The sequence below is a fragment of the Ranitomeya imitator genome, chromosome 2 (genome assembly GCF_032444005.1).
Source record: "Ranitomeya imitator isolate aRanImi1 chromosome 2, aRanImi1.pri, whole genome shotgun sequence".
NCBI classification, from domain to species: domain Eukaryota; kingdom Metazoa; phylum Chordata; class Amphibia; order Anura; family Dendrobatidae; genus Ranitomeya; species Ranitomeya imitator.
The window spans coordinates 560,315,904-560,340,371 of NC_091283.1; the positions used below are offsets into that span (position 1 = coordinate 560,315,904).

The 24,468-nt window shown below is 43.7% G+C and overlaps 1 protein-coding gene across 1 annotated transcript in view; it reads left to right on the top strand.

The window, feature by feature from the left end:
* The window catches only part of TRIM65 (tripartite motif containing 65), a 102,487-nt gene that overhangs the window by 30,861 nt on the left and 47,158 nt on the right, over window positions 1-24,468 (top strand). Inside the window, exon 3 of the mRNA XM_069752055.1 lies at window positions 8,628-8,858. Coding sequence (XP_069608156.1) covers window positions 8,628-8,858 — 231 coding nt within the window. The remainder of the gene's footprint in view (window positions 1-8,627; window positions 8,859-24,468) is intronic.

The window sequence follows — 24,468 nt, forward strand, 5'->3', positions numbered from 1 at the left end:
ATCTCTGTCGCGGGATGTGCGTACTTTTGTGCAGTCCTGTGGGATTTGTGCTCGGGCTAAGCCCTGCTGTTCTCATGCCAGTGGGTTGCTTTTGCCCTTGCCGGTCCCGAAGAGACCTTGGACACATATCTCTATGGATTTTATTTCAGATCTTCCCGTCTCTCAAAAGATGTCAGTCATTTGGGTGGTCTGTGATCGCTTCTCTAAGATGGTCCATTTGGTACCCTTGTCTAAATTGCCTTCCTCCTCTGATTTGGTGCCATTGTTTTTCCAGCATGTGGTTCGTTTGCATGGCATTCCAGAGAATATCGTTTCTGACAGGGGTTCCCAGTTTGTTTCGAGGTTTTGGCGAGCCTTTTGTGGTAGGATGGGCATTGACTTGTCTTTTTCCTCGGCTTTCCATCCTCAGACTAATGGCCAGACCGAACGAACCAATCAGACCTTGGAAACATATCTGAGATGCTTTGTTTCTGCTTATCAGGATGTCTGGGTGTCCTTTTTGCCTTTGGCTGAGTTCGCCCTTAATAATCGGGCCAGCTCGGCTACCTTGGTTTCACCGTTTTTCTGCAACTCTGGGTTCCATCCTCGTTTCTCTTCAGGGCAGGTTGAGTCTTCGGACTGTCCTGGTGTGGATACTGTGGTGGACAGGTTGCAGCAGATTTGGACTCATGTGGTGGACAATTTGACTTTGTCCCAGGAGAAGGCTCAACGTTTCGCTAATCGCAGACGCTGTGTGGGTCCCCGACTTTGGGTTGGGGACTTGGTTTGGTTATCTTCTCATCATATTCCTATGAAGGTTTCCTCTCCTAAGTTTAAACCTCGTTTTATTGGTCCGTATAGGATTTCTGAGGTTCTTAATCCTGTGTCTTTTCGTCTGACCCTTCCAGATTCTTTTTCCATACATAACGTATTCCATAGGTCATTGTTGCGGAGATACGTGGCACCTATGGTTCCATCTGTTGATCCTCCTGCCCCGGTTTTGGTGGAGGGGGAGTTGGAGTATATTGTGGAGAAGATTTTGGATTCTCGTGTTTCAAGGCGGAAACTCCAGTATCTGGTTAAGTGGAAGGGTTATGCTCAGGAAGATAATTCCTGGGTCTTTGCCTCTGATGTCCATGCTCCCGATCTTGTTCGTGCCTTTCATATGGCTCATCCTGGTCGTCCTGGGAGCTCTGGTGAGGGTTCGGTGACCCCTCCTCAAGAGGGGGGGTACTGTTGTGAATTCTGTGGCAGAGCTCCCTCCTGTGGTCACAAGTGGTACTTCGGCTGGTTCTCTCTGTGAGCTTCCGTTGGTGGAGGAAAGTGGTACTGCGGCTTCTGAGTTTCCTTCCTCAGGTGATGTGGTGAAGTCGTTAGGTGCTGCTCTATTTAACTCCACCTAGTGCTTTGATCCTGGCCTCCAGTCAATGTTCTAGTATTGGACCTGTTTCCTCCTGGATCGTTCCTGTGGCCTGCTGCTCTGCATAGCTAAGTTACTCTTTGCTATTTGTTTGCTGTTTTTTTTCTTTCCAGCTTGTCAATTTGTTTTTTTCTGCTTGCTGGAAGCTCTGTGACGCAGAGGGTGTACCTCCGTGCCGTTAGTTCGGTACGGAGGGTCTTTTTGCCCCCTTTGCGTGGTTTTTGTAGGGTTTTGTGTTGACCGCAAAGTTACCTTTCCTATCCTCGCTCTGTTCAGAAAGTTGGGCCTCACTTTGCTAAATCTATTTCATCACTACGTTTGTCTTTTCATCTTAACTCACAGTCATTATATGTGGGGGCTGCCTTTTCCTTTGGGGTATTTCTCTGAGGCAAGGTAGGCTTATTTTCTATCTTCAGACTAGCTAGTTTCTCAGGCCGTGTCGAGTTGCATAGGGAGCGTTAGGCGCAATCCACGGCTGCCTTTAGTGTGGTTGGAGAGGATTAGGGATTGCGGTCAACAGAGTTCCCACGTCTCAGAGCTCGTTCTTGTTTTTTGGGTTATTGCCAGGTCACTGTATGTGCGCTGACCTCTATGTCCATTGTGGTACTGAATTACCTCTCATAACAGGAACCCAAAAGCAGAATTCACAACACTACGTGGGCTGTGTTATATGCTACGTGGGCTGTGTTAGATACTACATGGCTGTGCTATATGCTACGTGGCTGTGCTATATACTACGTGGGCTGTTATATGCTATGTAGGCTGTGTTATATACTGCGTGGCTTTGCTATATGCTACGTGGCTGTGCTATATACTACTTGGCTGTTATATACTACATGGCTGTGCTTTATACTACGTGGGCTGTTATATGCTACGTGGCTGTGCTATATGTTACATGGGGTGTGCTATATGCTATGTGGGCTGTTATATGCTACGTTTATGTTTACTGAACAAGTTCTGTCATACATATTCTAGAATACCCGATGCGTTAGAATCGGGCCACCATCTAGTATTATATAAATAGGTAGATATACAGTGGGGCAAAAAAGTATTTAGTCAGTCAGCAATAGTGCAAGTTCCACCACTTAAAAAGATGAGAGGCGTCTGTAATTTACATCATAGGTAGACCTCAACTATGGGAGACAAACTGAGAAAAAAAAATCCAGAAAATCACATTGTCTGTTTTTTTTAACAATTTATTTGCATATTATGGTGGAAAATAAGTATTTGGTCAGAAACAAACAATCAAGATTTCTGGCTCTCACAGACCTGTAACTTCTTCTTTAAGAGTCTCCTCTTTCCTCCACTCATTACCTGTAGTAATGGCACCCGTTTAAACTTGTTATCAGTATAAAAAGACACCTGTGCACACCCTCAAACAGTCTGACTCCAAACTCCACTATGGTGAAGACCAAAGAGCTGTCAAAGGACACCAGAAACAAAATTGTAGCCCTGCACCAGGCTGGGAAGACTGAATCTGCAATAGCCAACCAGCTTGGAGTGAAGAAATCAACAGTGGGAGCAATAATTAGAAAATGGAAGACATACAAGACCACTGATAATCTCCCTCAATCTCGGGCTCCACGCAAAATCCCACCCCGTGGGGTCAAAATGATCACAAGAACGGTGAGCAAAAATCCCAGAACCACGCGGGGGGACCTAGTGAATGAACTGCAGAGAGCTGGGACCAATGTAACAAGGCCTACCATAAGTAACACACTACGCCACCATGGACTCAGATCCTGAAGTGCCAGACGTGTCCCACTGCTTAAGCCAGTACATGTCCGGGCCCGTCTGAAGTTTGCTAGAGAGCATTTGGATGATCCAGAGGAGTTTTGGGAGAATGTCCTATGGTCTGATGAAACCAAACTGGAACTGTTTGGTAGAAACACAACTTGTCGTGTTTGGAGGAAAAAGAATACTGAGTTGCATCCATCAAACACCATACCTACTGTAAAGCATGGTGGTGGAAACATCATGCTTTGGGGCTGTTTCTCTGCAAAGGGGCGAGGACGACTGATCCGGGTACATGAAAGAATGAATGGGGCCATGTATCGTGAGATTTTGAGTGCAAACCTCCTTCCATCAGCAAGGGCATTGAAGATGAAACGTGGCTGGGTCTTTCAACATGACAATGATCCAAAGCACACCGCCAGGGCAACGAAGGAGTGGCTTCGTAAGAAGCATTTCAAGGTCCTGGAGTGGCCTAGCCAGTCTCCAGATCTCAACCCTACAGAAAACCTTTGGAGGGAGTTGAAAGTCCGTGTTGCCAAGCGAAAAGCCAAAAACATCACTGCTCTAGAGGAGATCTGCATGGAGGAATGGGCCAACATACCAACAACAGTGTGTGGCAACCTTGTGAAGACTTACAGAAAACGTTTGACCTCTGTCATTGCCAACAAAGGATATATTACAAAGTATTGAGATTAAATTTTGTTTCTGACCATATACTTATTTTCCACCATAATATGCAAAATAAATTTTTAAAAAAACAGACAATGTGATTTTCTGGATTTTTTTTTCTCAGTTTGTCTCCCATAGTTGAGGTCTACCTATGATGTAAATTACAGACGCCTCTCATCTTTTTAAGTGGTGGAACTTGCACTATTGCTGACTAAATACTTTTTTGCCCCACTCTACCTCTAATTGTGCATGACTATCTTTTTTAAACCGGTACCTTGCATCCCTGTACACCATTCAACTATTTTGCATTATGCACTTTATTTTGTATGTATTGATCTTGTTTACCTATACTGTATTTCCAGTTGAAAAATGTGTTTCATGATGTGATATACTCTGTCAGGGCACAAATATAGTATTCTTCATGTCCAGTGTTTGTTTTTTTCCATCACTTGTATGGTTAGCTTGCATTTCCAATTTTTTAATGGTTCTTAAAATTATGTAAATTAGTAAAATTATTTATTCATTTTGAGAATTTGTGTTGGAGGACTTTGTCTGTTCTATAAATTTTTTGAGTTGCATATGGTCCTCCATATATTTCAGGGCTATTCATTTGTAGTTCACTCGAGTATAAGCCAAGGGAGGCGTTTTCAGCACAAAAAAATGTGCTGAAAAACTCGGTTAATACGTGAGAATATACGGTATATATAAAGTAGTGTAAAGAATGAACAGTTCGCTTCTTTTTAGCCACTTTACAGCATTCACAGCCTAAATCAGTTAAAAAAAACTGAAAAGGACTGAACACAGCAAGTATTTTGACATTGCCGTGGATGTGTTCATTATTTTTAACGTTTATTGAGCACTTTTTCTGGCACATTTCAGGCAAAATCTGCCAGAAATTGGCATCGTGTGCACATGCAGAAAAAAAGGTACGGTATATTCAGCTCACCCTTTAGATGAATTTCCTTATGAGTCCAGGATCCAAGAAGCATCGTTTCTCCTTGCGGAGAGTGGCATGATAAGCATGTCGAGGTGAGGAGACTTAAAGCCGCAATGCTCCTCTGGGAAATATGCAAATTGTCTCTTCAGAGAGGAAGAGAACAAGAACTCTAGTGCCACCTATTGGAAGTAGCAAACAGTCAATGTCGACCCTTAACATGACTTAGGATAATAGACAAACCAGAATCTCAATTCTGTGTCTGCAAATTGAGATTCTGGTTTGGCTATCATCCGAAGTCATGTGACAAGGCTCGCTAAAGGGTCGACATTGACTGTTAGGATTGCTACTTCCAATAGGTGGCACTAGAGTTCTAGTTCTCTTCCTCTCTGAAGAGACAATTTGCTTATGAGTCCAGGAAATCTTGAGCACGGATTCACGTCTCTGCCAGACACCTAGAGATGCACATGTGGAAAAAAGGGAATCCAGCTCCAAGATATAAAATCACTTAACTTTAAGGCCGGGATCACACATACGCGAGATACGGCCGAGTCTCGCAGGTGAAAACCCAGCTCTGGCGCTGGCACTCCGCAGCGGAGCATGCAGATGCATAGCAATACATGGAGCCGCAATACATGGAGTGCCGGCGCCAGTGCTGGGTTTTCACCTGCGAGACTCGGCCGTATCTCGCGTATGTGTGATCCCAGCCGAATAGTATTCATTTAAAATAGAAATAGGCTATAAGGCCGGTTTCACACGTCCAGATAATTCCAGTACCGTATAAAATCGGTACTGGAGTTATCCGTGTCCGTGTGCTCACGTGGCACATCAGTGTGGCACACGTGCGGCACAAGTGTGCCGCCCGTGTGCCCACTGGGTACCACACGCACCGTGCAGGAGACAGCGCTAAAGTTTAGCGCTGTCCCCTGCATCGTACTTAATCCGCGATTCATATCTTCCCTGCAGCAGCGTTTGCTGCAGGGAAGATATGAATAATAGTGTTTAAAATAAAGATCTATCTTCCCCCTGCCCTTCCACCCCCTGTGCGCCCCCCCACCCCCTGTGCGCCCCTCCCCCCCCATCCCCCGCTGTTCAGAAAATACTCACCCGGCTCGCTCCCTCGCCGGCGCTGCTTCCTCTCCTGGCCGCAGCTTCTCCTGTATGCGGTCACGTGAGGCCGCCGATTACAGTAATGAATATGCGGGTCCACCCCTATGGGAGGTGGAGCCGCATATTCATGACTGTAATCGGCGGCCCCACGTGACCGCATACAGGAGAAGATGCGGCCAGACCAGGAAGCAGCGACAGCCAACGAGGGAGGCGTGTGAGTATTTTCAGAACAGCGGGGGGGCGCACAGGGGGTGGGAGGGCGGGGGGCACATAGATCTTTATTTTAAACACTACTATTCATATCTTCTATGCAGCAAACGCTGCTGCAGGGAAGATATGAATCGCGGATTCAGCACCAGTGGGGGGGGACAGCGCTTAATGTAGCGCTGTCCCCTGCACGGCACACGGACTGCACACGGACAATGTCCGCGTGCGGTACGTGTTTTACACGGACCCATTGACTTTAATGGGTCCGTGTAATACGTGCGCTCCCACGAACACTGACATGTCTCCTTGTTTGGCACACAGAGACACGATCCGCAAAAAATCACTGACATCTGAACAGATGTGTGTCTTTGTCTCCGGTACGTGAGGAAACTGTCACCTCACGTACCGGAGACACTGACATGTGAAACCGGCCTAAGACATACAAAAGCACAGGAGAGTGCCTGTGTAAACTGTACGCACTTGTGTGTTCGAAACGCATACAGTGTACACAGGCACTCTCCTTCCGGTATATCCGGTTTTTGTATGTCTTATAGCCTATTTCTATTTTAAATGAATACTATTAGGCTGCCGTCACACTAGCAGTATTTGGTCAGTATTTTACATCAGTATTTGTAAGGCTATGTGCACAAGTTCAGGATTTCTTGCAGAAAATTCCTGAAAAAAACCTGAAATTTTCTGCAAGAAATCTGCATGCGTTTTTTGCGCGTTTTTACTGCATTTTTGGTGCGTTTTTGATGCGTTTTTTTCCGGACATTTCTCAATGCATTTGATAGTGGGAAATCCGCAAAAAAAAAACGGAAAATTCATGAACATGCTGCGTTTTTTACGCGATACGTTTTTTTCGCGGAAAAAATCGCATCATGTGCACAAAAATTGCGGAATTCATTCTAAATGATGGGATGCATAGTGTATGCTGTTTTTTTTGCGGTTTTATAGCGTTTTTATCGCGAAAAAAATGCAAAAAATCTGCACCGTGTGCACACAGCCTAAGCCAAAACCAGGAGTGGGTGATAAATGCAGAAATGGTGCATATGTTTTTATTATACTTTTCCTCTGATTGTTCCTCTCCTGGCTTTGGCTTATACGTACTGAGGTAAAATACTGACCAAATACTGCTAGTGTGACGGCAGCCTTTAGGGCTTGTTTCCACTTGCGAGATATACGTCCGTGTCTCGCATGTGGAAACGAAGCTCTGTTGCCGACACTCCGGAGCGGAGCGTGCGGCTCCATGTGTTGCTATGCGGCCGCACGCTCCGCTCTGGAGTGCCGTCACCAGAGCTTCGTTTCCACATGCGAGACACGGATGTGTTTCTCGCAAATGGAAACAAGCCCTTAGGGTATGTGCACACGTCAGGATTTTTTCCTGACAAAATCCGGAGAATTCTGCCAGAAATCCGCGTGCTTTTTTCGTGCGGATTTCTCACGGAATTTGCGCGTTTTTGACGCGTTTTTTGCGCTGATTTTTTGCAGAATTTGTGCGGATTTTTCCGGAATGTCCATTTTGATAGGAAATCCGCAGAAAATCTGCAAAAAGATAGAGCATGTCCGGATTTTTTGCGGTATGCGTTTTTTTTTGCAGAAAAAAACGCTAACATATGCACAAAAAATGCGGAATGCATTCTAAATGATAGGATGCATAATGTTAGTGTTTTTTCAGTGGATTTATAGCGTTTTTATGGCGAAATTCCGCAAAAAAAACGCTAAAAATCCGGACGTGTGCACATACCTTTAAAGTTGTGATTTTATCTCATGGAGCTGGATTCCCTTTTTTCCACATGTGCATCGTGTACACATACCCTTAGGACACGTGCACACGTTGAGTATTTGGTGAGTTTTTTACCTCAGTATCTGTAAGGCTACGTTCACATTAGCGTTGCGCCGCTGTTGCGTCGGCGACGCAGCGGCGACGCAGCGGCGACGCGCCCCTATGTTTAACATAGGGGACGCGTGCGTTTTTTGGGTGGCGTTTTTCGCCACATGCGTCGTTTCCGACGCTAGCGTCGGACGCAAGAAAATGCAACAAGTTGCATTTTCTGTGCGTCCGATTTTCGTCAAAAACGACGCACGCGTCGCAAAACGCAGGGCGGCGCAACGCTAATGTGAACGTAGCCTAAGCCAAAACCCGGACAGGGCAAGTAACACAGAAGTGGTGATGTTTTTCTATTATACTGTTTCTCTGATTGTTCCACTCCTGATTTTGGCTTACAAATATTGAGGTAAAATACTGAACAAATACTGAACGTGTGCATGTGGCCTAATAGAGACACATCACCACTTCTGCATGTATCACCCACTCCTGGTTTTGGCTTACGAATACTGAGGTAAAAACCTCATCAAATACTTAACGTTTCTACGTGACCTAAGAGGACATATGGAAAGGCATTATCTTGGAGGGATTTACCTCAGGTTGTGGGAATTCCCAGGGAGACTAAACATTAGAATTCAGATGGAAAATTTCACGTGTCTGGAGATATGCTAGAAATCCAAAAGCTTTGCTAAAAACAGTGATGTCCGCCCTTCTTTTATAACCTTTTTCGTTTCACTACCCTGTAGGATTGTTATGAAAAGATTGTGTCCGGAATGACAGGGAAATTTAATCAAGTGCAAAAGACTTTGATGGAATGCCACATTCTGGCTGTAGAGGCCGTGGACTGTGAAAAGATTGTGGCACAGACACAGGCAGAAGAGCATGTTCTGCGTCTACAAAGCCACCTGCAAAAGCTGGAAAAGCATCGCATGGAGGCGTCAGTGCTGCTGAGGAATGATGGAGTGGCATTTCTTGAGGTAAAGTGGTTATTTGCTAAATTAAAGGTTATTGAAATGTAGTGTAAGGGTATGTGCACACGTCAGGATTTTTTCCTGACAAAATCCTGAGATTTCTGCCAGAAATCCGCGTTTTTTTTTGCGCGGAAATTGCGCGGGATTTTTTACGGAATTTTTGCTGATTTTTTTTTTCTTTTCCGGAATGTCATTTTGGCTTAGAAATCCGCAAAAATTCCGGAAAAAGATAGAGCATGTCCGGATTTTTAGCAGTAAGCATTTTTTTTGCGGAAAAAAACGCTTACATCTGCACAAAAAATCCGGAATGCATTCTAAATGATAGGATGCATAATAGCGTTTTTTTTTTTAATTATAGCATTTTTATAGCGAAATTCCGCAAAAAAAAACGCTAAAAATCCTGACGTGTGCACATACCCTAAAACTTATTTTTATTACAGATAAAAACTAGTGATGGGCAAACGGGCTTGGATAAGAGGTAGTGATGAGCGAATATACTCGTTACTCGAGATTTCTCGAGCACGCTCAGGTGACCTCCAAGTATTTTTTAGTGCTCGGAGATTTAGTTTTCCTCACCTAAGCTGAATGATTTACATTTGTTAGCCAGCTTGATTACATGTGGGGATTCCCTAGCAACCAGGCAACCCCCACATGTACTTATGCTGGCTAACAGATGTAAATCATTCAGCTGCGGCGATGAAAACTAAATCTCCGAGCACTAAAAAATACTCAGAGAACACCCGGCGTGCTCGGGAAATCTCGAGTAACGAGTATATTCACTCATCACTAATAAGAAGTTATCAGAGCATGCTTGGGTGCTAACCGAGGGTCTTTGGCGTGCTCGAAATATATGTTTGAGCATGCCAAAGACAGTTGGTTAGCAAACGAGCATGCTCTGATAACTTCTTATGCGAGCACGTTCGCTCATCACAAATCAAAACCTATTTAGCACATTTTTCGTTGTACCATAAACTTTTATATTCTGATAAAAAAAGGTACCCAGTCTGAAAATGAGGGCTCATGCAGATGACAATAGTTTCAGTCCGAGTGGATTCCGTCAAAATATCAAATCGCACTCGGACCAATGTTAATCAATGAGGCAGTGCACACGTCGGATTTTTTTTTCCTCGAACCAAGTGGTCTGAGGAAACAAAATCGCGGCATGCTCTATTTGCCTCCCTGGTTTGTTGCCACTTTCTGAGAGCCATAACATTTTTACATTTTCTGTCAATCCAATTGTGGGAAGGCAGATTTTATTGGTACAATTTTTATGTCCCATATGACCTACTGATCTCTTTATTCCATAACAATTATTATGATATTTCATTATTTCGGACTATTAGGCCGGCTTCACACTTGCGAGTTTTACGGACGTAAGAGCGCAGAAACTACGTCCGTAAAACTCGCAAAAAATACGGCACAATTATTCTCTATGCCCCTGCTCCTATCTGCCGTATTTTACTGATCAGTATTATACGGCTTTCTACGGCCGTACAAAATCGCAGCATGCTGCGTTTGTCACCGTACTGCGCAAGAAATACGCCAATGAAAGTCTATGGAAGCGTGAAAAATACGGATTACACACGGACAAGCAGTGTGACTTGCGAGAAATACGCAGCGGTGTTAGAGAGAAAATCCGGTAATTCAGTGCGGTGTACAGTAAAATCACACTGACAGCTTCCAGTCCAATAGGTAGAATAAATGTGTACACATAGAATAGGTATATATATATATATGTCAGTGAGACACATATATGTATATATATTAATATTTATTCCAGCGCTATACAGCTTGAAAGCCGGTAATTCAATTACCGGCTTTTTCTTTCTCCTTCCTAAACCCGATATGATTTGAGACATGGTTTACATACAGTAAACCATGTCTTCTCTCCATTTTTTTTGCAGATTCCACACTACTAATGTCAGTAGTGTGTATCTGCAAAATTTGGCCGTTCTAGCTCTTAAAATAAAGGGTTAAATGGCGGAAAAAATTGGCGTGGGCTCCCGCGCAATTTTCTCCGCCAGAGTAGTAAAGCCAGTGACTGAGGGCAGATATTAACCCCTTCATGACCAGGGGATTTTTCGTTTTTCCGTGTTCGTTTTTCGCTCCCCTCCTTCCCAGAGCCATAACTTTTTTATTTTTCCGTCAATTTGGCCATGTGAGGGCTTATTTTTTGCGGGACGAGTTGTACTTTTGAACGACATCATTGGTTTTAGCATGTCGTGTACTAGAAAACGGGAAAAAAATTCCAAGTGCGGTGAAATTGCAAAAAAAGTGCAATCCCACACTTGTTTTTTGTTTGGCTTTTTTGCTAGGTTCACTAAATGCTAAAACTGACCTGCCATTATGATTCTCCAGGTCATTACGAGTTCATAGACACCAAACATGTCTAGGTTATTTTTTATCTAAGTGGTGAAAAAAAATTCCAAACTTTGCTAAAAAAAAAAAATGGCGCCATTTTCCGATACTCGTAGCGTCTCCATTTTTCGTGATCTGGGGTCGGTTGAGGGCTTATTTTTTGCGTGCCGAGATGACGTTTTTAATGATAGCATTTCGGTGCAGATACGTTCTTTTGATCGCCCGTTATTGCATTTTAATGCAATGTCGCGGCGACCAAAAAAACGTAATTCTGGCGTTTCGAATTTTTTTCCCGCTACGCTGTTTAGCGATCAGGTTAATACTTTTTTTTAATTGATAGATCGGGCGATTCTGAGCGCGGCGATACCAAATATGCGTAGATTTGATATTTTTTTTATTGATTTATTTTGATTGGGGCGAAAGGGGGGTGATTTAAACTTTTATGTTTTTTTTATTTTTTTCACATTTTTTTAAACTTTTTTTTTTTACTTTTGCCATGCTTCAATAGCCTCCATGAGAGGCTAGAAGCAGGCATAGCACGATCGGCTCTGCTACATAGCAGCGATCTGCTGATTGCTGCTATGTAGCAGAATTGCACGTGTGCTGTGAGCGCCGACCACAGGGTGGCGCTCACAGCGACGGGCAATCAGTAACCATAGAGGTCTCAAGGACCTCTATGGTTACCATTCACAAGCATCGCCGACCCCCGATCATGTGACGGGGGTCAGCGATGACGTCATTTCCGGCCGCCCGGCCGGAAGCGGTAGTTAAATGCCGCTGTCTGCGTTTGACAGCGGCATTTAACTAGTTAATAGGTGCGGGCAGATCGCGATTCTGCCCGCGCCTATTACGGGCACATGTCAGCTGTTCAAAACAGCTGACATGTCCCGGCTTTGGTGCGGGCTCACCGCGGAGCCCTGCATCAAAGCAGGGGAGCCGGCATCGGACGGTATAGTACGTCCGATGTCGGTAAGGGGTTAATAGCCTGGAGAGGGTCCACGGTTATTGGCCCCCCCCTGGCTAAAAATATCTGCCCCCAGCCACCCCAGAAAAGGCACATCTGGAAGATGCGCCTATTCTGGCACTTGGCCACTCTCTTCCCATTCCCGTGTAGTGGTGGGATATGGGGGTAATGAAGGGTTAATGCCACCTTGCTATTGTAAGGTGACATTAAGCCAAATTAATAATGGAGAGGTGTCAATTATGACACTTATCCATTATTAATCCAATTGTAGTAAAGGGTTAAATAAAACACAAACACATTATTTAAAATTATTTTAATGAAATAAAAACAATGGTTGTTGTTACCTAGAAAGCCTGGGAGCTTTCTAGGTAAGTTCCCACGATCTATGAACATCCAGCAGAGGGCGCCTCACCGCAAATGAAGCTAAATATAGATCATTGATCTATATTTAGCCTCATTCACCGGGGTTTTGCAGCAAGGAGCAGCCTGCATTAGCGGAACTCCTTGCTGTAAAATGTTTTAACCCCTTCAGAAGGATTTACATCGTTGGACGTTACAGATCTGCGGAGGGTAAGGATATTGTTGGTTTATTATGTTTTTTTACTTACAGAACGAGGGTCTTCAGTGACTGGATTGGGCGTAGAATAAAATACTCCCAACAACCATTGTTTTTATTTCATTAAAATAATTTTAAATAATGTGTTTGTGTTTTATTTAACCCTTTACTACAATTGGATTAATAATGGATAGGTGTCATAATTGACACCTCTCCATTATTAATTTGGCTTAATGTCACCTTACAATAGCAAGGTGGCATTAACCCTTCATTACCCCATATCCCACCGCTACACGGGAATGGGAAGAGAGTGGCCAAGTGCCAGAATAGGCGCATCTTCCAGATGTGCCTTTTCTGGGGTGGCTGGGGGCAGATGTTTTTAGCCGGGGGGGGGGCAATAACCGTGGACCCTCTCCAGGCTATTAATATCTGCCCTCAGTCACTGGCTTTACTACTCTGGCGGAGAAAATTGTGCGGGAGCCCACACCAATTTTTTCCGCCATTTAACCCTTTAATTTACTAGCTAGAACGGCCAAATTTTGCAGATACACACTACTGACATTAGTAGTGTGGAATCTGCAAAAAAAAGGAGAGAAGACATGGTTTACTGTATGTAAACCATGTCTCAAATCATGTCGGGTTTTAGGAAGGAGAAAGAAAAAGCCGGTAATTGAATTACCGGCTTTCAAGCTGTATAACGCTGGAAAAAATATTAATATATATACATATATGTGTCTACTGACATATATATATATATATATATATATATATATATATACAGTATATATATATATTTTTTTTCTTTTTGGGACACATGGATCACTTCTATAGCGGTATGTTGGTTTTGCAAGCCTGCGAGAAAACCACGCAGTACGGATGCCATACGGATTACATACGGAGGATGCCATGCGCAAAAAACGCTGACACACCCTGCCTACGGAGGAGCTACGGACCACTATTTTTGGGACTTTTCAGCGTATTACGGCCGTAATATACGGACCGTATTTTCATACGCTGAGTGTGAAGCCGGCCTTAGGGTATGTGCACACGATGCAGATTTTGCTGCGGATCCGCAGCGTTTCTGCAGCTGCGGGTCCACAGCAGTTTCCCATGAGTTTACATTACAATGTAAACCTATGGGAAACCAAAAACGCAGTGCATATGCTGCGGAAAAAACCACGCGAAAACGCAGCGGTTTACATTCCGCAGCATGTCACTACTTTCTGCGGATTCTGCAGCGGTTTTACAGCTGCCCCTATGTAAACCCGCAGTTGTAAAACCGCAGTGAAAACCGCAGAAGAACCCGCAGTAAATCCGGGATAAATCTGCAGCAAAAACGCAGCGTTTTTGTTATCAAATCTGCTGCGGGAAAATCCGCAGTGGCCAAGAATGCGTGTGCACATACCCTTAGGCATGCAGCAATACAAATATGTTATTTTTTTTTTAGTTTGCTATTTATAAAAACAATATCAGGGTGATTTCAACCCCTTTCTACCAGCTGACAGAATAGTAAGTCAGCTGGCAGCATCCCATCCTCCACCTCTCCGGCGGTGAGCCCACCTCAAAGCCGCGACATGTCAGCTGTTTTCAACAGCTGACATGTGTCCACAATGGCCGTGAGCAGAATCACAATCTGTCTGCACCCATTAACTCTGACAGCGGCATTTAACAACTGCTGCCGTCCGCCTGAAGTACGCGCACCGCTGACCCCGTTACTTGATCGGGGGTCATCAGTGCGTTGCCATCACAACCAGAGGTCTCCCCAAGACCTCTATGGTTGTTGATGATGGATTGCATCCTGTGGTCGGCGCTCATAGCAGTGCTGTAATTCAGCTACATAGAGGTGATCTGTGCATCACCTTTTTGTAGCAGAGGCGATCGAGTAGTGGATGCTTCTAGCCTCCCATGGAGGCTATTGAAGCATGCCAAACTTTTTTAAAAAAAAAAAGTGTTTAAAAATATAAAAGTTCAAATCGCCCCCATTTCGCCCCAATCAAAATAAAACAATTAAAAATATATCAAACCTACACATATTTGGTATCACCTTCGTTCAGAATCGCCTGATTCATCAATAACAAAAGGATTAACCTGATTGCTAAATGGCATAGCGAGGAAAAAAAATCAAAACGACAAATTAACGTTTTTTTGGTCGCCAGGACATTGCATTAAAATGCAATAACGGGTGATCAAAAGAACGTATCTGCACAAAAGTGGTATAATTGAAAACGTCAGCTCGGCACGCAAAAAAGAAGCCCTCACCCAACCCCAGATCACGAAAAAAGGAAACGCTACCGGTATACGAAATGTGCGCAAATTTTTTTTTTTTTTTTTTTAGCAAACTTTGGAATTTTTTTTTTTTACCACTTAGGTAAAAGAGAATCTAGACATGTTTGGTATCTATGAACTTGTAATAACCTAGAGCATCATAATGGCAGGTCAGTGTTAGCATTTAGTGAACCTAGCAAACAAGTCAAACAAAAAACAAGCGTGAGATTTCACTTTTTTTTGCCATTTCATCGCACTTGGAATTTTTTTCATATTTTGTGTTACAAGACATGCTAAAACCAATGGTATCGTTCAAAAGTACAACTCGTCCTGAAAAAATAAGCCCTCAGAAAAATAAAAAAGTTATGGCTCTGGAAAGAAGGTGAGCGAAAAACGAAAAAAGCTCCGGGGGTTAAGGGGTTAAACTTTTTTAGATTTTTTTTTAAAATCCCTTCATGACAATGGGATTTTTCATTTTTCCGTGTTCGTTTTTCACTCCCCTCCTTCCCAGAGCCATAACTTTTTTATTTTTCTGTGAATTTGGCCATGTGAGGGCTTATTTTTTGCGGGACGAGTTGTACTTTTGAACGACATCATTGGTTTTAGCATGTCGTGTACTAGAAAACGGGAAAAAAATTCCAAGTGCGGTGAAATTGCAAAAAAACTGCAATCCCACACTTGTTTTTTGTTTGGCTTTTTTGCTAGGTTCACTAAATGCTAAAACTTTATGATTCTCCAGGTCAGTACGAGTTCGTAGACACCTAACATGACATTTTTTAACTAAGTGGTGAAAAAAAATTCCAAACTTTGCTAAAAAAAAAAAAAAAAAATTGCGCCATTTTCCGATACTCATAGCGTCTCCATTTTTCGTGATCTGGGGTCGGTTGAGGGCTTATTTTTTGCGTCCCGAGATGACGTTTTTAATGATAGCATTTTGGTGCTGACACGTTCTTTTGATCGCCCATTATTGCATTTTAATGCAATGTCGCGGCGACCAAAAAAACGTAATTCTGGTGTTTCGAATTTTTTTCCCCGCTACGCTGTTTAGCGATCAGGTTAATGCTTTTTTTTAATTGATAGATCGGGCGATTCTGAGCGCGCCGATACGAAATATGTGTAGATTTGATATTTTTTTTTATTGATTTATTTTGATTGGGGCGAAGGGGGGGTGATTTAAACTTTTATATATTTTTTATTTTTTTAACATTTTTTTCAACTTTTTTTTTAACTTTTGCCATGCTTCAATAGCCTTCATGGGATGCTAGAAGCTGGCACAACGCGATCGCCTCTGCTACATAGCAGCGATCTGCTGATCGCTGCTATGTAGCAGAAATGGAGGTGTGCTGTGAGCGCCGACCACAGGGTGGCGCTCACAGCCACTGGTGATCAGTAACCATAGAGGTCTCAAGGACCTCTATGGTTACAATGGAGACGCATCGCCGACCCCTGATCATGTGATGGGGGTCGGCGCTGACGTCATTTCCGGCCTCCCGGCCGGAAGCGGTACTTAAATGCCGCTGTCTGCGTTTGACAGCGGCATTTAACTAGTTAATAGCTGCGGGCAGATCTCGATTCTGCCCGCGCCTATTACGCGCACATGTCAGCTGTTCAAAACAGCTGACATGTCCCGGCTTTGGTGCGGGCTCACCGCGGAGCCCTGCATCAAAGCAGGAGATCTGACCTTGGACGTACTATCCCGTCCAAGGTCAGATAGGGGTTAAATACATTTTTAAAATAATTTTACATTATCTCTAAATTCATTCCATCTTGAGAAGAGATGTTGTCTAAGGGGGCACACGATTATGGTAACTTGTATAAGTACATACAGTGGGGCAAAAAAGTATTTAGTCAGTCAGCAATAGTGCAAGTTCCACCACTTAAAAAGATGAGAGGCGTCTGTAATTTACATCATAGGTAGACCTCAACTATGGGAGACAAACTGAGAAAAAAAAATCCAGAAAATCACATTGTCTGTTTTTTAACAATTTATTTGCATATTATGGTGGAAAATAAGTATTTGGTCAGAAACAAAATTTCATCTCAATACTTTGTAATATATCCTTTGTTGGCAATGACAGAGGTCAAACGTTTTCTGTAAGTCTTCACAAGGTTGCCACACACTGTTGTTGGTATGTTGGCCCATTCCTCCATGCAGATCTCCTCTAGAGCAGTGATGTTTTTGGCTTTTCGCTTGGCAACACGGACTTTCAACTCCCTCCAAAGGTTTTCTATAGGGTTGAGATCTGGAGACTGGCTAGGCCACTCCAGGACCTTGAAATGCTTCTTACGAAGCCACTCCTTTGTTGCCCTGGCGGTGTGCTTTGGATCATTGTCATGTTGATAGACCCAGCCACGTTTCATCTTCAATGCCCTTGCTGATGGAAGGAGGTTTTCACTCAAAATCTCACGATACATGGCCCCATTCATTCTTTCATGTACCCGGATCAGTCGTCCTGGCCCCTTTGCAGAGAAACAGCCCGAAAGCATGATGTTTCCACCACCATGCTTTACAGTAGGTATGGTGTTTGATGGATGCAACTCAGTATTCTTTTTCCTTCAAACACGACAAGTTGTGTTTCTACCATACAGTTCCAGTTTGGTTTCATCAGACCATAGGACATTCTCCCAAAACTCCTCTGGATCATCCAAATGCTCTCTAGCAAACTTCAGACGGGCCCGGACATGTACTGGCTTAAGCAGTGGGACACGTCTGGCACTGCAGGATCTGAGTCCATGGTGGCATAGTGTGTTACTTATGGTAGGCCTTGCTACATTGGTCCCAGCTCTCTGCAGTTCATTCACTAGGTCCCCCCGCGTGGTTCTGGGATTTTTGCTCACCGTTCTTGTGATCAATCTGACCCCATGGGGTGGGATTTTGCGTGGAGCCCCAGATCGAGGGAGATTATCAGTTGTCTTGTATGTCTTCCATTTTCTAATTATTGCTCCCACTGTTGATTTCTTCACTCCAAGCTGGTTGGCTATTGCAGATTCAGTCTTCCCAGCCTGGTGCAGGGCTACAATTTTGTTTCTGGTGTCCTTTGACAGCTCTTTGGTCTTCACCATAGTGGAGTTTGGAGTCAGACTGTTTGAGGGTGTGCACAGGTGTCTTTTTATACTGATAACAAGTTTAAACAGGTGCCATTACTACAGGTAATGAGTGGAGGAAAGAGGAGACTCTTAAAGAAGAAGTTACAGGTCTGTGAGAGCCAGAAACCTTGATTGTTTGTTTCTGACCAAATACTTATTTTCCACTATAATATGCAAATAAATTGTTAAAAAAACAGACAATGTGATTTTCTGGATTTTTTTTCTCAGTTTGTCTCCCATAGTTGAGGTCCACCTATGATGTAAATTACAGACGCCTCTCATCTTTTTAAGTGGTGGAACTTGCACTATTGCTGACTGACTAAATACTTTTTTGCCCCACTGTAAATGCAAATATATGATCAAAAAGATGTAGAACCCTCAAAAGACAAGGGTTCTATCTCTCCACTTGGAGAAAGACAGGTTCAATCTCCAAAGCAGACATGCCTTCTTTACGAACTATCAATCAATGGAATAATCAACCTCAGGAGCTGGCCACAGCAGGAATCATTGAAGGTTTCAAGAAAGGCTTACCGTAAATTCTTTTTTAGTAGAAAATAACATAAATTTATTTAGTAAATGTTTGGTCCAGTAGATCAACTATTGGGATCTGGAGGGAAAGATTAGCTCTTCTGGAGCAGATCGGATCAAGTCTCGTGTCTGTACATACTGTAGAACACTTCTTTTTATCCTTTCCCATTCTTTGGGTGAGCTGGATGGACATTTGTCTTATCACAATCATATTAATTATGTAACTTTTTTTTTGTCTGCATCCAATCACTGATCTTGGTGTCTTGTGTCCTCTCCATCGGCAGATAAATAACAAAAGCCTGACCATCACATGCAAACATAAATAGGTCTGAACAGGTGCTTACCTAGAGTCGCCAACTCATATACATTCAAACAAAAAGCAGCACACTGTAACGCTAAAACATGAAATATAAGATATGAAAAATGAATTGCATAACTGCACTAGAAATATGAAAAATTGAGTATTCTTAGCGCATAAATTGGCCAATTCCTATGTACCTGGGAGCCACGATAAGGCGATTCTCTTTGCCAGGACGTAACTACATGCCAATCCTGTCTTAGACTGAAGTCTAAATCTCTATGGAGGGGTAGGATCCTGCTACAATTAAAAACTCCTGAAGCTAAGGGGCAGAGTGCTCAGTCAGAAGGCTAATGTATACAAATATCAAAAGACTGACCATCAGGGGCTGACTGCCAAATTTTAGCCTGGGGGGCAAGCACACAGCAGTTGCCCATGAGTAGCGGCCCATCCTTAAAGGGGTTGTCGGATCTTAAGCTACATGTCTACAGTCACTATGTGTGAATCCTCATATCGCACGCACTGTGCGCTGTGAGGATTCTCCAGTGTCTGCGCCAGGAACAGGTGGTTGCAAGCATGCGATATATATAAATATATATATCTATATATATATATATATATATATATATATATATATATATATATATATATATATATATATATATATATATATATATATATATATATATATATATATATATAGTGCATATGTGCAGTCCCACTGTATAATCACACACACAGGGCTGGACAGGGACAAAAAAGCAGCCCTGCCACAAAAAACCCCACCAGTCCACATACTCAAACACTCCCCACCCCCAATCAGTGAATTTTGCTATACTTTGTCCTGCCCTTCAACACTCCTCTTAAAGGCGTTATTTGAAGAGCCACATGTGAATGGCGCCGAAGTGCGCATGATCGACCACAGGTCCATTTACATGGTGCTCTTTAGAGCTCCAGCTCTCGGGATCATGGGGGGTCTCAGCGGTTGGACCCTGGCGATTCCAAGTTCTCGGCATAGGAGATTACTTGGGATAATCCATTTAACCCCTTAGTGACAGAGCCAATTTGGTACTTAATGACCAGGCCAATTTTTGCAATTCTGACCACTGTCACTTTATGAGGTTATAACTCTGGAACGCTTCAACGGATCCCGCTGATTCTGAGACTGTTTTTTCGTGACATATTGTACTTCATGTTAGTGGTAAAATTTCTTCGATATTACTTGCGATTATTTATGAAAAAAACGGAAATATGGCGAAAATTTTTAAAATTTTGCAATTTTCAAACTTTGTATTTTTATGCCCTTAAATCAGAGAGATATGTCACGAAAAATAGTTAATAAATAACATTTCCCACATGTCTACTTTACATCAGCACAATTTTGGAAACAAAAACTTTTTTTTGTTAGGGAGTTATAAGAGTTAAAAGTTGACCAGCAATTTCTCATTTTTACAACACCATTTTTTTTTAGGGACCACATCACATTTGAAGTCATTTTGAGGGGTCTATATGATAGAAAATAATGAAGTGTGACACCATTCTAAAAACTACACCCCTCAAGGTTCTCAAAACCACATTCAAGAAGTTTATTAACCCTTTACGTGCTTCACAGGAACTGAAACAATGTGGAAGGAAAAAATGAACATTTAACTTTTTTTTGCAAACATCTTAATTCAGAACCATTTTTTTTATTTTCACGAGTGTAAAAACAGAAATGTAACCATAAATTTTGTTATGCAATTTCTCCTGAATACGCCAATACCCCATATGTGGGGGTAAACCACTTTTTGGGCACACCGCAGAACTTAGAAGTGAAGGAGCGCCGTTTGACTTTTTCAATGCAGAATTGGCTGGAATTGAGATCGGACGCCATGTCACGTTTAGAGAGCCCCTGATGTGCCTAAACAGTGGAAACTCCCCACAAGTGATACCATTTTGGAAACTAGACCCCTTAAGGAACTTATCTAGATGTGTGGTGAGCACTTTGAACCCCCAAGTGCTTCACAGAAGTTTATAACGTAGAGCCGTGAAAATAAAAAATCGCTTTTGTTTACACAAAAATGATCTTTTCGCCCACAAATTCTTATTTTCACAAGGGTAACAGGAGAAATTAGACCACAAAAGTTGTTGTGCGATTTCTCCTGAATACGTCGATACCCCAAATGTGAGGGTAAACCACTGTTTGGGCGCACCGCAGAGCTTGGAAGTGAAGGAGCGCCGTTTTATTTTTTCAATGTAGAATTGGCTGGAATTGAGATCGGACACCATGTCGCGTTTGGAGAGCCTCTGATGTGCCTAAACAGTGGAAACCCCCCACAAGTGACCCCATTTTGGAAACTAGACCCCTTAAGGAACTTATCTAGATGTGTGGCGAGCACTTTGAACCCCCATGTGCTTCACAGAAGTTTATAACGTAGAGCCGTGAAAAAAAAAAAATTGCATTTTTTCTACAAAAATGATCTTTTTGCCCACAAATTTTTATTTTCACAAGGGTAACAGGAGAAATTAGACCACTAAAGTTGTTGTGCAATTTCTCCTGAGTACGCTGATACCCAATATGTGGGGGTAAACCACTGTTTAAGCGCACCGCAGAGCTTGGAAGAGAAAGAGTGCCGTTTTACTTTTTCAATGTAGAATTGGCTGGAATTGAGATCGGACGCCATGTCGCGTTTGGAGAGCCCCTGATGTGCCTAAACAGTAGAAATCCCCCACAAGTGACCCCATTTTGGAAACTAGACCCCCCATGGAACTTATCTAGATGTGTGGTGAGAACCTTGAATGCCCAAGTGCTTCACAGAAGTTTATAATGCAGAGCCGTGAAAATAAAAAATATTTTTTGTTTCCACAAAAAAGATTTTTTAGCCCCCAAGTTTTTATTTTCACAAGGGTAACAAGAGAAATTGGACCCCAAAAGTTGTTGTCCAATTTGTCCTGAGTGTGCTGGTACCCCATATGTGGGGGTAAACCACTGTTTGGGCGCACGGCAGAGCTCGGAAGGAAGGAGCGCCGTTTTGGAATGCAGACTTTGATAGAATGGTCTGCGGGTATTATGTTGCGTTTGCAGAGCCCCTGATGTACCTAACCAGTAGAAACCCTCCACAAGTGACCCCATTTTGGAAACTAGACCCCCCAAGGAACTTATCTTGATGTGTGGTGAGAACTTTGAATGCCCAAGTGCTTCACAGAAGTTTAGAATGCAGAGTCGTGAAAATAAAAAATATATTTTTTTTCCACAAAAAAGATATTGTAGCCCCCAAGTTTTTATTTTCACAAGGGTAACAGGAGAAATTGGACTGCAATAGTTGTTGTCCAATTTATCCCGAGTACGCTGATGCGCCATATGTGGGGGTAAACCACTGTTTGGGCGCACGGCAGAGCTCGGAAGGGAAGGAGCGCCTTTTTGGAATGCAGACTTTGATAGAATGGTCTGTGGGCATTATGTTGCGATTGCAGAGCCCCTGATGTACCTAAACTGTAGTAACCCCCCACAAGTGACCCCATTTTGGAAACTAGACCCCCCAAGGAACTTATCTAGATGTGTGGTGAGAACTTTGAATGCCCAAGTGCTTCACAGAAGTTTAGAATGCAGAGTCGTGAAAATAAAAAATATTTTTTTTTTCACAAAAAAGATATTGTAGCCCCCAAGTTTTTATTTTCACAAGGGTAACAAGAGAAATTGGACCCCAGAAGTTGTTGTCCAATTTATCCCGAGTACGCTGATGCCCCATATGTGGGGGTAACCCACTGTTTGGGCGCACGGCAGAGCTCAGAAGGGAGGGAGCACCATTTGACTTTTTGAGCGCAAAATTGGCTATCGTGTTTGGAGACCCCCTGATGTACCTAAACCCCCCAATTCTAGCTCGAACCCTAACCCCAACACACCCCTAACCCTAATCCCAACCTGATCCATAATCCTAATCACTAAGCCTAACCATAATCACAACCCTTACCCCAAAACAACCCTAATGTCAACCCTAACCATAACCCTAATCAAAACCCTAAATCCAACACACCCCTAATCCTAATCTCAACCCTAACCTCAAACCTAACCCTAATCCCAATACACCACTAATCACAACCCTAACCTTAACCCTAATCCCAAACCTAACCCTAATCCCAAGCGTAACCCTAATGCCAACCCTAACCCTAATACCAACCCTAATCCAAACCCTAACCCTAATCCCAGCTCTAACCCTAACTTTAGCCCCAACCCTAGCCCTAACTTTAGCCCCTAACCCTAGCCCTAAGGCTACTTTCACACTTGTGTCGTTTGGCATTCCGTCGCAATCCGTCGTTTTGGACAAGAAACGGATCCTGCAAATGTGCCCACAGGATGCGTTTTTTGCCCATAGACTTGTATTGCCGACGGATCGTGATGGATGGCCACACGTCGCGTCCGTCGTGCACTGGATCAGTTGTGTTTTGGCGGACCGTCGGCACAAAAAAACGTTCAATGAAACGTTTTTTTGTACGTCGCATCCGCCATTTCTGACCGCGCATGCGTGGCCGTAACTCCGCCCCCTCCTACCCAGGACATAGATTGGGCAGCGGATGCGTTGAAAAACTACAGCTGCTGCCCACGTTGTGCACAATTTTCACAACGTGCGTCGGTATGTCGGGCCGACGCATTGCGACGGCCCCGTACCGACGTAAGTGTGAAAGAAGCCTAACCCTAAATTTAGCCCCAACCCTAATCCTAAATTTAGCCCCAACCCTAACCCTAAATTTAGCCCCAACCCTAGCCCTAACCTTAGTCCTAACCCTAGCCCTAACCCTAGCCCTAACCCTACCCCTAACCCTACCCCTAACCTAAACCCTAATTTTAGCCCCAACTGCTGTTCTCCTGCCGGCCGTTAGATGGAGACAGATGGCGGGCGCACTGCGCATGCGCCCGCCATTTTCTTCTGCCGGCGGCCAGGAGGAGCAGCAAGAGGATCCAGGGACACAGGTGAGTATGATAGGGTCCCCGAATCCCCCTATTTCTCTGTCCTCTGATGTGCGATCACATCAGAGGACAGAGAATTACACTTTACTTTTTTTTTTTTTTTTGCGGTCGCCGGTAAACAGTTAATTACCGGCGATCGCAAAACAGGGGTCGGTAAAACCGACCCCGATCATGCTCTTTGGGGTCTCGGCTACCCCCGGCAGCCGAGACCCCAAAGATTCTCGCGGGGCCGGCCGGCGGGCGCACTGCGCATGCGTCCGCCATTTTGAAGATGGCGGCGCCCACCGGGAGACACGAGGAGCATCGGGGGAGATAGGTGAGTATTGGGGGGCTACCTGGGACCCCTTTTCTCTGTCCTCCGATGTGCGATCACATCGGAGGACAGAGAAATTAAAAAGAGATCGCGGTTTTTTTTTTTGCGATCGCCGGTAAACGGTTAATTACCGGCGATCGCAAATGCGGGGTGGGTTAAAACCCCCCCGAATCATGTTCTCTGGGGTCTCGGCTACCCCCGGCAGCTGAGACCCCGGAGAAAATCCGACTCTGGGGGGCGCAATTCACTTTTTCCACAGCGCCGTTAATTAACGGCGCTGTGGTTTAAGTACCCTTAGCGGC